We start from the raw sequence: 14,680 nt of genomic DNA, 5'->3' as shown, positions 1-14,680 counted from the left end.
TGGCCAAGAGAAGAGCTGACAGCTCCTACCGCAGAAGAATAATTTGATCTGCAGCTAGAAAGTGCCTCCATTGAGGATTGTTTGGAGGGGAAATTTTGAAATTTAAAAACAGTTCCCTTGCTGTATGATCTTTAATACTCAATGATTTGTTATTATCAAAAACCATGTGAGAATGGATTATTTTCCCCCACTGGAAGACTGCCTAAGGCTAACCAGGAATTCTGTTTAATAGTGTATTCAAAAATTCTGGTTTGGTTTGGTTTGAGAAAGCTATGAAGATTTGGATTGTGATATTTCTCTGACATGTTGCCTGGGCTGAGGGTGAGAGGATGGTTACTGTAAAGGGTAAAGCTGATACTGAGGGTGGGATTTCCTACATGTAGAAGATTGTTCTGAGGTTGTTGCTGATAAGCAGAGTAGTATTTATTTATTTTTATTTATTTATTTAAAAAATTCTCCAGGTTTTGCAGTGAGGAACAATTAACATATTCATAAAATCAAAAAACAAACAAACATTTATGGTAAGACAGTCAGTAAAATTCAATAGGGATGTTAACAGATCTGATCAAACTTATGCCTCTGCCTCAAAAGCACACTGAAAGAGGAAAGTTTTTAATGCTTTTCTGAAAATTTGTATGTCAGTCAAAGATCACAGTTGCTCAGGGAGAGTATTCAAATTAAATTTATATTTAACCCTCCATTGTATAGACAGCTAATGGAGGGTAAACAAGACAGGAGTGATACGATCTTTTATATAAGAACCAGTTAACATGCAAGCAGTGGGATTTTTGAATGATTTGAAGGGATTTGAGGGGATTTGAAAGGAAGATTTATAACGTCTACTGTTTCTTTCAACTTTTCTTCAAAACGATTATTTCCCATACATAGGACATCAGCAAGTTTTTCATGTACATCTTCATGGAGCCTTAAAGCTCAAAGTCAAGTAAATCTTCTTGCTCCAATGGCTGTGGCTGATGTCCTGGAAGAAGTGCCATATGCCTCATTGGTTGATCTGATGAGGTAGTTACCACATTTTTCAGCTTCATAGAGAGCTGGCATTAAATAGTTCTTAAACTTAGATGATTCTACCATCACAGATTGGTGGGTCAGCTGGAATTTCTAATGATCTGGACAAGACTGAACTTTAAACTTAATATTCAGTTTTCTCAACCCTGGTAACAATGACAAAGGTGTCTGCTGCATCCTTGTCTGAAGCTCTTGTTGCAATTTATTTATTAGTATGGCTAAAACTTGTTTTAAAGGTTCAATACATTTTAACAAGTCAAATATATATTTTCTATGTTCTGCCTCTTGAAAGGAGAAAGGAATCTCCTTGGCCATCTTCTGGACAAAAGCTGGATATGTCATGTCCTCAGGATGAGACATACTCCTAGGTGGTTTTATCTGAATAGAATAAGTGGTTCCTCTGATGTCTTCCTCTCAATAGAAGAGGGTGAGCCATGGAAATTAGGCTGTGCTATGTCTTGTCTACCCAGTTAAGAGTTAATAGGCTGATTTTTTCCATTGCTCCAGTGATGAAGGAGGTGGCTTATCAGTAAAATAATCTGTACTAATTCTAATTGCATCTTTTTCACTATAGTGGTTAGCTGAAGGAAATACAGTGGAAGAACTATCTTATGCAAGTAATAAAACTGGTATTGGGGAGCTTCGGTCCTGTTTTGACTTTTTTTTGTGCTGAAACAGTATGGGGTAGATTTTCAAAGGGATACGCGCGTACCCCCCGAAAACTTACCCCAAACCCCCCCTGTGCGCGCCGAGCCTATTTTGCATAGGCTCGGCGGTGCGCGCAAGCCCCGGGACGCGCGTAAGTCCCGGGGCTTGCATGGAGGGGTGTTTCGGGGGGTGTGTCGGGGGCATGCCGGGAGTGACGCAGCGTTTCGGGGGCGTGTCGGGAGTGATGCGGCATTCCGGGAGCGTGTCCGGGGGCGTGGTTCCGGTCCAGGGGCGTTCCGGGGGCGTGACAGCGGCCCCTGGACCAGCCCCCGGACCAGAACATGGAGCGCGGCAGCCGGCCCAGCGCGCGCAAAGTTATGCCTGCTTCTAGCAGGCATAACTTTCGTGATAGAGGTACAGGGGAGGTTTAGATAGGGCCAGGGGGGTGGGTTAGGTAGGGGAAGGGAGGGGAAGGTGGGGGGAGGGTGAAGGAAAGTTCCATCTGAGGCCGCTCCGATTTTGGAGCGGCCTCGGAGGGAACGGAGGCAGGCTGCGCGGCTCGGCGCGCGCAGGCTGCCGATTTTGGGCAGCCTTGCGCGCGCCGACCCTGGATTTTAATGGATACGCGCGGCTATGTGCGTATCTATTGAAATCCCGTGTACTCTTGTTCGCTCCTGGTGCGCGAACAAAAGTACGAGTGTGCGCAGATTTATAAAATCTGCCCCTATATGTGCAGATGGTACTGTGATTTTGCTTGTGAATGGTGCCAATAACTTTTCCATACTGGAAAGAGATTCTGCTGGAGCTTGTATCTGCAACGAGGAAGCACCTGTCAGCACAGAGTGCCATGGGTATTGGCACCAAGCTGTTGGGCTTACTGTCACCAACCTGGGAGGAAGAATGGTGCCTGCACCAAGATTTCTCAGTCATGATGCTGACCATGAGAGAACTGCATCTTTTTTGATTTAGATCATAGCCTGTGCACCGAAGAATGCTTTATCTTAACTGCTGAGGTAGAAGCTGGAGGAAAGCTCAGAAACTCTTTCAAGGTGTAGATTCTTAACCTTCTGGCTCTTGCAGACATGCAAACACAAGCAGCGCAAATAGGTGCGTTATGAGAAGGCCCAAGATACCACGGAGACATTGGTCATGCTGATCTGACAGAATTATCTTGAAAGAGCAATGGGGACATCTCTTGAACTCTGGCATGTTTGCCACTTTGAAGAGGACCAACACTAAATCAAACTCAGTTTTGAAGACAATAATTTAATTCCCTATTTTGTTTCATTTTTTTTAGGAGACTTATGAATGAAAATATAAAGAAAATAAACAAGGGAAAAGTAAAAAACCATCCCTGTCAGGGAAAAAAATGACAAGCGTCTTGAAAAGAGAGACATAAAAGTATTCTTTTGCTCTAGCAGAAGAAAAAAACAATAAAAAAACCTCATGCGGTAGCAGCTGCATGGGATAGTCCGTGCATGCTGAGAAAGAAAGGCTCCTTTTTGGGACTCTCTCAGCGCCCTTGGATGGTGTCACTCCAATCTAATCACAAAATACATTTCAATTTTTATTCAGGAGAAATGAAGTTCAAAGAATCCTCATTAACTTTTGCCCAGCAGCTTCTTCCTGGGTGTTTTCTACCTCTACTGGAATTGGCCTCTAGTGGGCTACAGCAACATGAACATTCATTCACAAATAGTTTGGGGGGGGGTCCCTATTTTTTTAAATTCCTCCAACTTAGCACAGCCATTGCAGTGTCAGTCCTTGACCAAGGGTTAAAAAACATGTTCCCTCAAGAACCCAATAAACATGGACCCTGAGCCTGGCCACTAGGGGTTGCTGTTGAGGAATGGCTCAGATTCCCTGCTTCCAGAGGCTGTGATTGTGCTGAAGGCATAACTAGTTGACCTGGGAGGAGATGCCTGGCTGGGAATTGAACCCAGAGTTTCTACATGGCAGGTACTCTTTGTTAAGGTGTTTTTGACGATTACACTAATAAAATATCCAAAATAACGTCAATAACTATTTTTCTAATTTTTCCTCACTAGCATGCAAAAAAATCTTACCACCTGGGAAATTTTACTATTAGAAAAATAGTTATTGACATTATTTTGGATATTTTATTAGTATGTAGCACTCGCCATTAAGCCACCAGGTTGACCCATAATTAACTTTTTATAAAAATGTCCAAAACTCAGCACAGAAAAAGTCACCTTTATATTACATAAAAAGGTCAAATTCAGTAAGGATTGGATACAATTCTCTCTCCAAAAACTGCATCATTTGGCTGCTCTGAACAGCCCTGGGGTACTCAATTAGGGTTGATCCAGTCTTAGTTTAATTCCCATCCCAGAGCATCCTGGGAATTGTACTTCTGATCTGTCTATTGTTGGCAGAATATACTAGAATAAGAAACAACATCACTGTGCTTAGAGAGTAACCCAAGACTACATCCTGTAGGGACATGTTTATATATATTTTAAACTTGCTGATAATAAGAATGGAAACCATTTGCAGGGTGATAGTATGAAATACTGTGCAGACAGATGGGGACTTATTCCAAGCAGGGCTTTAGGTGACTTTAATTTCTAAGAATTTTGAAAAACAAAAAGCTGGCAGCATAACAATTAAAAAATTGTTCCTTTTTTGGAAAACTAGGAGTCTTATTAACATTCTAACTTCTAAAACAATATGAAAGTCCATATTTGGGATGCATGGGATATTTGATGTCCAATAATATTTAAAAGGCCCTGGTGCTATTCTGAAAAAAACCGAATATACAGAAAGCCAGAATTCTATGCTAAATCCTTTTAAAATGCATGTGTGCAATAGTAGGTTGTGCAAAATTCACACAACAAGATTGCAGTCCTAAATCCCACCCTTTATCTCAGGATGTTTCTAGTTTTATAGAATAGTATTCATAGACTGCAATAATATGAACCAGTATAATACTAAGTTCATGAATTTTGCCATATATCCCCTCAATTTCAAGGGATCTAAGCAATCTAGGCCTGTATTTAGATGGTGGGAAAACCCCCAGATTAAGGGCAGGATTTAGGAAAGTGATTTATATATATATATATCTATGTGCACAACACACACACCCCATGTTTCATAAGCACTCCAGGAGAGGGGGGGGGGGGGGTGCCAGCATGGCCATTTGGCTAGGGCCTACAATGTTCAAGGGGCCTTCTTTTGTTGGGCAAAATTTTAAAAAAAGCTAACTATATCTATTTCTAACATGTATAAATAAAAAATGTATTCAGCTTATTGTACTAACTTTTTTATGCAAGAGAAGGATTCAGTCGTTTTGTTCTTTAAATTTAAATATGATGGTTTTATTTTATAGAGGTGAGCAAGCTTACAAACTTAACAGCAGAATGTAAGGCTGATCTTGGTGGTATTGAAAAGTATCTGGACAGTTTTGAATGTGTTTTAATGGCTTCAGTTTGGATTAAAGTGCTAACAATGATACATGAGGTAAATCTACTATTGGAATGTCGTGATGCAACATTGGACGCAGAAAGAGACAATATCAATCAATTACAAAAAGATTTTCTGAAGCTTAGAGACAAGTGGGATGAAATACTTCAAGAAGCCCGAACAGTGTCAAGTAAAAAAGGTATATTGACTAACTTTAATTTGCATGGTGGTTCCACACACTCAACTCAACAACATGCAGAAAATTACTTCATGGTGAATGTCTTCCATCACATAATAAACTTTATACTTAATGGGCTTCAGCGTCGATTTTCTGCAGTTAAAGAAATATGCAACCATTTTGATTTCTTATGGGAATTTAAGAACTTGAGTGAAGACAAATTATTTCAAAAAGTTAATAGATTTGTGAGCCAATATGCGAGTTTCAGTTGAACTCCTCGATGAAATAGCTTTGCTTAAGAGAGTGTTTGACGTAAATTTTAAAACTGATAATATGTCACCAAAAAAAAATTAAGGTCAAATATTGAGTTTGAAGTTATCTAATATTTTTCCGAATGTCCTTATTGCACTGAGAATTTTCTTGACACTTCCAGCAATGGTGGCATCAAATGAAAGAAGCTTTAGTGTCCTAAAATTAATTAAATCCTATTTGCGATCGACAATGGGATGAGAACTACTAAATGGATTGGCTATATTGAATATGAATAGTGATATAGCAGAGTTACTTAACTTTTCAATTGTAATTGAAGAATTTGCTAACAAAAAAGCTCGTAAAGCCTTCTTAAATAAATAAAAATTATTTGGGAAATTTAGAAAACGATTTCTCTTATTAAGTATCACATCAGAACCTTACATAGAGGCCTACTTTTCTTAGCTGGCACGGGCCTAATTCCTGCTCTCTCCGGCCCTGTTCATAAGCATGTAGTATGTGCATGTTATCTGTGCTACAGACGAGGATTTCTGCAAAATGTCTGGATTGCATGACTCTAACAGCAAAAATGACCCAAGCCAAATTACTGTAGTCCTAAGAGCAAAATGTAATCACACATCCCTGAGACTTTCCAAGAGTTTCAGAAATCACCTGAAAGTTGAGATGAGTGGAAAAACTGTAATCAGTGCAATTTTGTGCCAATTCGTTTCTTTCTTCACTCTTTCCCTATTCATAGGCTGAGTGGACAAGGGCCAGGGTCTGGATTTCAGCCAGGCTTGGATTTCCCATCTTTCGAAGAAAAGGAGGTCTGGTAATGGTGAAGGGAAGGCAAACAAGGAGTCAGACACAGGGAAAAAGAGACAGAGTGGCAGAGGAACAAAAAAGGGGAGGCAGACGGATGCAAGGATAGAAAAAGGCAGGGCATGACAGAGACAGAGAAACAAGAAAAAACATAGCATTGCAGCTTGCCCTTGAACACTGAGCCACTGCTGATTTCTGCAAAGGATATCTGATATCATTCTAGAACAGTGGTTCCCAAGCCTGTCCTGGAGAACCCCCCAGCCAGTCGGGTTTTCAGGATATCCACAATGAATATACAAGAGATAAATCTGCATGCACTGCCTCCAAAGCATGCAAATTTTATCTCATGCATATTCATTGTGGATATCCTGAAAAACCTGGGTGACTGAGGGTCCTGCATGACAGATTTGGGAACCTTTGATCTAGAACATCCCAGCCCTATAAAATCCCTAACAATCAGAGACACAACAACCTCCTACAACTAGGAAACTATGAGAATTCATCAATCCTTTCTCTTTGTTAGCTTTATTATAATAATAAAAAAAAATAAGTACACTAGTATAGAGAGCAAAGATAAGGACCTAAGTAGCTATGATATGAAACAAACTTTTCTTTAGTCTTTCTGTTGGTTGGTGATAAAATGATATTGAAACATTTATGGCACATCACATATACAGCCCCTTTTCGAGCAAATGCAGATATGCCACGGACTCTCTCAGTGAATCACATATAAGTAAACATGTGATCCCATAATCAAACAGAAATAGCACTGACCATCCCTCAACAATCCCTTATTATAGATTTACATCACTGTTGTAGTAATAAAGGATTCCTACAACTGTCATCCTCACAATCTGTGATTGTCTTGACCTCACTCATACTCCACTGTCCACCTCACTAATCAAACATACACACGCAAACATCATTTATCCCACACACATGGCATTGGCTGCCGCTTTCATATATACCCATACACTCATGGTGAATCCCCCAGTCACACACATACACACATGCTGCTTAGCCAGTCACAAATGGGTATACATTAACCACCTTCTTGCTCATACACACATGCACAAATGCCACTTGACCCTTCCCCCCAATAAATTCCTGTCCAAGTGGAACAATAGATTGACCCGTACAAGTCTATACAGCGCTGTATAATTCTTTCCAACCGGCTGCTCTTGCAATCCTCCTCCTCCTTCTCCCCTTATCAGCGCACAGACCCATTGCTGTGTTTCAGTATCATCCTGCTAATAGTGAGCTCCTCAGCTGCAGTCTGGGGGAGGAAGTCAGGGCCACGGGTAGCGCATGCACTGAGTAGCAGGCGGCTTTGTTCCTGTTTTACGATGGAGGTCTCTCTTCCTGGTCTTCAGCCTCTGGCCTTTCTCAGCCCATGGAGAAGAAAAGAGCAGGGAGAAGTAAAGGAGAAGGAGAGTGGAGACAGCAGAGGGGAGACAATCAGGTGGGAAAGGCCTTGACCCATCACGCCATCAGTCACAGCCTGCAGCAGAAGCACAAGAGGAAACAGACAACAAAAATAAGAAATCTTAAAATAAATGGCAGCAATTCCAGTTCTGTATACAGTTGGGGATTTACCCCAGAAAGCTACAAGAGCACAGGAAATTCGCTCATACCAAGAAGCATCAGAATTCCCCGAATATTGTAGTTAATGAGCTATAAGGTGGCCTCATGAGGGTCACATCACACATTAGATTTGGCAGTCAATTAAAAAATGAACAGCTCAAAAAGCATACTTAACCCTTTGACAAACTGACAAAATGCATTAGAAGAGATGTTATTCAACCTGAGGTTCAGGCCCTCAACCAACCCCTCATGTAATTGTTACGCATCATGACATTTCAAATAGAACAGGATAATATGAGGTTAATACTGAAATTACAAGCTACAAAAAGGATGACATTTGCATTGAAGCTTGGCTCGCTTGCTGAGTGCCAAAAGTGCTACTATGCCAAGGCAGCTGCTCATATCATGCAGTCTCCAAGAGGATGAGGGTAAGGTAAGAGAGAACTTGAATACCTTATTACAAGGAAGCCCTAGAGTTCAGCTGGTAAACATGCTTGCCTAGTTGGATACTAGTATAAAAAAGGCAGGTAACACAGCAGTAGGCACATCCATCTTGTGCCCAGCAGCAGGAGTGGTACTGTAAAGCCACTGCTTTTCCTTCAGTAGAATGGGAGATGCACTGGCATTACAGACAATGCCCACTGCTGAGCACAAGATGGATGCATCTGTCAACAAAAGTGTGAGTATAGAAAGCTTTTTAATCAAAGGTTTAAGATTTCCCACTAATGTCCAACTTGCCAGACTCTTTCATCTGATTAGGTTGCCAAGGCTGCCCTTTAATATGGCACAAGAGCTTGCATTTAGTTTCTAGATGTATCACTCAAACTAAGAAATAAAAAATATTGAGAAGTCATTTCTTTCTTTGCCAGATTTCCCTTTTATTTATGTAAGGAACCATTGATTTCCTTACCAAAAGGCATGTACTATGTCTGCCGTCATTTCTATGTTTCTATGTTTCTATGTTACTAACTAGACGGGAGGTTCAGAAAGATTTAGGAAACATTGGGTTGAATTTTGCTCCCCCATGTGGAAGACTGAGATGGTGTAGCCTTAACCTTTTTGACCAGCAGGCTCCATCTTGTGTGGGATTTTTAGTTAGATTTCCTGTAGGCAGGAGGTCTCTGCCTGCTGTCTGTTAAGTTTTGTAATTTACTGAAGAGAGAAGTTAGTGGGGTTTTCCCTTTTAGGCCAGCCAGACAGACTGACTTATTTGAAGCTATATTTACTCTTTTTGTCTTTTGGGGTTTTCTCCTTTGAAAACCCTGGTACCCCTTCACAGTGGCTTGGAGCATCCCTGTGCAAAGTTAGATCAAGGAGTAGGGAAGACTCTGACAGTGCTCTATTACTCCTTCAGGGTATAGCCCTGTCAGTGATTCACTGCAGAGGAGTTTCGTCCTTTAGTTGTTTTTCTATCAGTAACTATCTTCTCATTTTGGAGGCAAGGAAGTTTTTCCACCCTTCCTGTCTCTTGTTTGTTTCCCTAATTTTGGAGTCAAAGACGATTATTTTTCCACTTGAAATTGAATACTCTTGGTACTAGGGAATCAGTTTCCATTCTATTGGGAAGCGACATCTTTCACCTAGGAAGAACCTGAAGAGTGGAGATTTCATCAGAGGAGAAATGGATTCTTGTGCATTGTTAGAGGGAAGTTGCTGAATGTATTTAAGAACTGTATTGCTGCTGACTCAAGTTGTTGCAGTTGAGAGAAGAGTGCCCACTGATACTGTCATAAGGACATCTACCTTATAAATGGGCTCTGTTCGACGGCCTGCAAATGCGCAGTAGAGAGCAGCTCTACCGCGCATGCGCGGGCGAGCACATCGGTCAGAGCGGAGCGTGCCCAAAAAAAAATGGCGCTGGGTCCTTAGGAGCAGGAGCGGCGGCAGCGGTGAAGAGCAGAAGCAGCGGCGACGAGGAACAGGAGCGGCGGCGGTGCCGCGCGAGGGAGAGAGGGACACCCCCACCTCAGAGATCTTCCATCTGCCGGTTGTGGATGAGCTGAAAGGGGAGGGGATTGAGAGAGGGGGAGTGACTGAGGTGAGGGAGGACAGAGTGAGGTGAGGGAGGAGAGAGTGAGGTGAGGGGGGAGGGAGGAGAGGGGGAGGGGAGGAGGGAGGAGAGAGTGAGCTCAGGGGAGGGAGGAGAGGGGGAGGGGGGAAAGTGAGAGGGAGGGAGACTAGAGGGGGGAGGTGAGGGGGAGGGAGACTAGAGGGGGGAGGTGAGAGGGAGGGAGGGGGAGAGAGTGAGCTGAGGGAGGGGGAGAGAGTGAGCTGAGGGGAGGGGGTAGGGAGGAGAGAGTGAGGAGAGGGCAGGGGGAGGAAAGAGTGAGGTGAGGGGAGGGGGAGGGTGGAGAGAGTGAGGTGTGGGAGGGGGAGATGGAGGGGAGGGGGAAGGGGGGAAGGGGGGAAGGGGAGAGGGAGGGAGACTAGAGGGGGGAGGTGAGAGGGAGGGAGGGAGAACGAGGGGGAGTGAGTGGGAAGGAAATGGACCGAAAATTTTTTTTTAAATGTAGCCCGTTGTTACAGGCTTAACGGCTAGTCTCAAATATTTAATAAGACTTCAGGAACGGTATGAGAATTGGGACTTACATTCTGATAAATAATTGGGACTGTATTCCAACCATTCTACAGTGGAGAAAAGATATGTGATAAATTTGGGAGTGGAAGGAGGCTTGAACTGTCCTCAGTCTGAATAACTGGCAAGAGAAGGAGATCAAGTGTTAAGGAATTGGCTTCCAAAGAAATTCAGAGACTTTACTAGAAGATTAAGGTCACAAATGTATTCATCTTTCTTCTGTTTATTTCTTCATTGAATTTAATTAAATTGATTTGAGTGTTTTAAATAATGTTCAGTCATTTAATCAACTATCAGTAAAGACACTGCCTCTCAGTGTGTTTTTGGATGCAAAGATTGTGACTATTATCAGTGCTGTTTTCAGAGAAGGAAAAGGGCCTGTAGTGTTTTAATGCAAAAGGGCCTTGAATCTACATTTCCCCCTACAGGGAGCCCTGGTAGGATGTGAAAAGCTATCCGTGGAGAGCTGTGTGAAGATAGGGTCTATCTTTCTCTGTGCACCTGGGTTGTCTATGGGAGCCATTCTGCCCTGAAGTTACATTTATAACCGATTTAGCTAATTTGGAAAGTGAAAACTAAAAGAGCAAAGTTAAAACTATTTTAAAAAATATCACTTTGCCAAAGTGTCAATCCACAAAAATATCAAAGACAAGAGCAGAAATGCTATACCATGGAACGGGTCAGAGTTCCATTCATTTTGCTGAGAGCAGCAAGAGCACAGAGCTGATGCCAGACTCGTTACTTTGGAAAACCTTCTCAGATTTCACATTCAGAGGAATAATGTTACCATTACCATGGTTAGCTAATATTGTTTCACTTTCCTCCTTTATTTAGTGCAGAATACTAGAAGTCATATTGGTTCTGAAGAAAACAGGATTTTAAAAAAGTTGCAATACCTTATATTGGACCAACATAAGAACAATCCAAAGATTATATAGTACATGAGCTTTTAAGGGACCTGCATGACTGACTCGCATAACCCTATCCTCGCAACATGCACAGTTTTGTAAATTATCTTGATACTAACTTGTGGCATCCTTTGTTATTTCAGTTTCCCTCTGTTATTCACCCCATCACTGTCCTGATCTTGCCTTCCAGACTTGAGGTCTTCTACTCCCACCATTGCATTTCAACCATCACCACTAATCTCCAACTGTATTGTTGTATTCTGTTCCATACACTAAGATTACAATTGACCAAATATGGGTTTAACCAAACTCTCCTGAAGTAAAAGGTTAAAGCAGTAATTAATGGAACCATTAAACTTCTCTCAGATTTCCAGATTATAAACCTAGTCTAGAAGCCAATAAGGAGTTTTTTTTTTTTGTCACCTCTTAACACGTTTACCCATGGAAATGGGCTCTCTGAACACTGCCCACCCTGTATGCAAGTAAAAGTATGCACACTGTTCCACAACATGTGCTCTTTTAGCCCTGCTGTAGTGGAGGCATTCCTGGGGCAGGATTAGATTGGTAGAGAAAATTATATGCATAGAATTGAATTTTCAAAACTCTACATGTTGTTTTAGGGGCAAATCTCTGTGGGTACTTTTTCCTCCGGCAGTTTTCAAAGTAAACATACTCGTGGGCTCTCCACCTCTATGTAGGGGTAGAGATGCCATAACTGGGCTGATGCTCCACCTCTGGATCCCAGGGGAGAAACTTGGGGGGAGAGAAGGTGGAAGGTGGTGGGAGGAAAGGGGTTTGCCACCACAATATAAGAGTGGGCCGATCCACCCATCAGCCTCCCTTACGTTGTTCTCTGTTGTTTCCTCCTCTGCCACATCTCTCTGCTTGGGCCTTCTCAAGCAGGAATTGTTTTGGAGGAGAGGCATGCGGTGCCTGCTCCTCCCATGGCAGCCAGTTCTTCAAGCCCATGATCAGTGGCCTTTGCCTGCTCAGTAATTAATTATTAAAAAAAAAAAAAAAAAAAAGGAATGGAGGAATCACTCTGGGGATTGGCAAAGGTAGTAGAGACCAGAGAGGTCAACAGTTTCTGGCCCCCCTCCATGATCAGTGGAGATGCACAGCTGCCTCCGGGAGCTGGAAGTTTTGGCAGTCAGCTCCTGGTATTCCCTGCACTGGCATCATTCAGGCAGAGGTAGGGACCTGTTTTGAGGAGTTACAAATTGCTGCGCCGTGTGGGCAACCATGCTGCAAGCTTCACACAGTCACGGTGGGCTTTTGATGCAGCAGGGGCCTTGTTTTTCTCGGGTAGGGAGTGTGCCGAACCAGGGAGGCAGTTGCGATTGGGAAGGGCAGCTGTCCAGTAGAGGTTTGAGGTGCCAGAGCCAGTAGCGATTCATTAAAAAGAAAAGAGAGGGGGTCTATATGTGTAGCTGAGCCATGGCCATTGAGTCTGTTGTGGTGTGGGGAAACTCTCTCTAATCCCCATATCCTCACTCTCCCACCCAGTCTGAGTGCCTGCTCTCCCTTCAATATCTGCATTCCCCACTCACTTTCTGAGCTCCTGTTCTCCCCTTGCATATCTGAGTTCCCCACCCAATCTGGGAGTCCTTCTCTTTGTGCCAAGACTAGCAGGCCCAGTTCTCTTCTTTCTCTACCCATTAATCTGGGGTCCCTAGTGGTTTTCTTCCTCCCTTCCGACACACCCACACCCATTCCCCCTCCACACTTCTCCCCTATAACCTGTCCCCCCGCTGCCCTCTCTAGGAGCTAGGCGCTTGATCCTGCCCTGCCTTTTTCCCTTCACCTCCCACATGAGGGTCCAGGATACTGCTGTCAAGCTTGAGCTTCTTCCTGCAGTGCTAGTTCCTCCTCACGTCCTGTTAGGGACCCCTGCCCTTCCTGCAGCAGCACTCTCTGAACCACAAGCTCCATAGACGGCAGCTGCATGAATCGCACAGGCAGCGAGGAGAAGCCAGCACTGCAGGAAAAAGCTCAAGTTTTACAACACTGGACCCAGACACAGAGGGAGGGAGAAAAAGATGGGGGCAAAATAAAGTTTCAAGCTACTGGAAGAACAGCTGAGACTCGGGACATTTCAAGGAAGTCTCGGGGCCTGGGCTCCATGTCCCCAGAGTTAAGGGCACCCCCCTGCCTTAAGACAGTTCAGGCATGGTGCATGGTGATAGCTTTAGCACATTTTTATTGCATTGAGGCACCCTTTCCCCACAAGCCAGTATCGTATGTGTTTGCAGTGCTGGGGTGAGTTAGGTACCTGTTCCACCAAGTCTGCGTTGAAGTGAAATCTGTTTAAAAATTGCTGAGTGGTCTAAGGCAACCTTAAGGTGGGGTGCTGGTTTCCGAGTAGTGGTGTAGGTTGCTTACCTTGCACTCCTCAAGAGAATAGGATTCTGTAACATTGGCCAGGCGTGCTCTATGCCAGCGGCATGCCATCTGGGCTAGATTGCTTACTTTGGCTTCTTCCTCACAGGTACGTATAATAGAGGTTTTTCTACTGGGTCACATTTCCCGCAGCCTGGACAACAAGTTCTTCAGATAATTCAGGTTATATGTGCCAGGTTCCTTCTATCTCCATCAGTGTGCGATCTATCCTTTCGCAATATCATTCTATTCGGGGCTTTGGTGTTCTGTTATTAACTACCTTTTGAGATATGCTGACTTGCTTTATCAGTTTTCTCTTGTGCTGACCTCACAGATGGTTTCAGGTTTATGCTGAACTTGCAGCTTGTCACTGCTGCATGCTCCTTGTGATTCTACAGTGTTTCTATTTGTTTCAGAAGGTAGTTCATTGGATACTAGAAGTAATATCTAATGAAAATCAAGAAGTATATGCGAAATTCAAAATGATCCGCTTCAATGTCCACTTCACTGTGCTGAAGTGGACATTGAGCCCCCTATCTCATCAGGCCTTTTTCACCTGGCAGCAGGCAGGCCTACAAGCCTAATGCATACATGATTATTCTGAACCTGCACTCAACAGTGCTTTCATACATTTTTTTATTCTTCTTCTCATCAGAGAAATACATTTAAATTTTCCAATCTGCGAGGTCTGATTTACATTTATACTGCTTTTAATGCCTGCTAGATTCACTATATCTTCAAACTACAGTCAGTGTCGGTATAATATGCCAGCTTGTCACATGCCTTCTCTCTAAGAGTTATAATTGCAGTTTCAAAGCAATTCTTTGGTAATTCTGATTGCCAACAGAATTCTGGGTTTGGCCAGCATCATGTGCTCCACCTCCAGTT

At 43.1% G+C, this 14,680-nt stretch overlaps 1 protein-coding gene across 1 annotated transcript in view; it reads right to left on the bottom strand.

Annotated features, from left to right (window-relative positions):
* Positions 1 to 6,648: 6,648 nt before the first annotated feature.
* KSR2 (kinase suppressor of ras 2) overlaps positions 6,649 to 14,680 on the bottom strand; it is a 611,851-nt gene continuing 603,819 nt past the window's right edge. The window contains 1 exon segment of the mRNA XM_029571387.1: positions 6,649 to 7,847. Within this exon segment, the coding sequence (XP_029427247.1) occupies positions 7,841 to 7,847 (7 nt within the window). The 3' untranslated portion in view covers positions 6,649 to 7,840.

This window comes from Rhinatrema bivittatum, chromosome 11 (assembly GCF_901001135.1).
Source record: "Rhinatrema bivittatum chromosome 11, aRhiBiv1.1, whole genome shotgun sequence".
In the NCBI taxonomy this organism is placed as follows: domain Eukaryota; kingdom Metazoa; phylum Chordata; class Amphibia; order Gymnophiona; family Rhinatrematidae; genus Rhinatrema; species Rhinatrema bivittatum.
The sequence above is the reverse complement of the archived record's forward strand: the minus strand, read 5'-3'. Positions and strand labels throughout refer to the sequence as shown.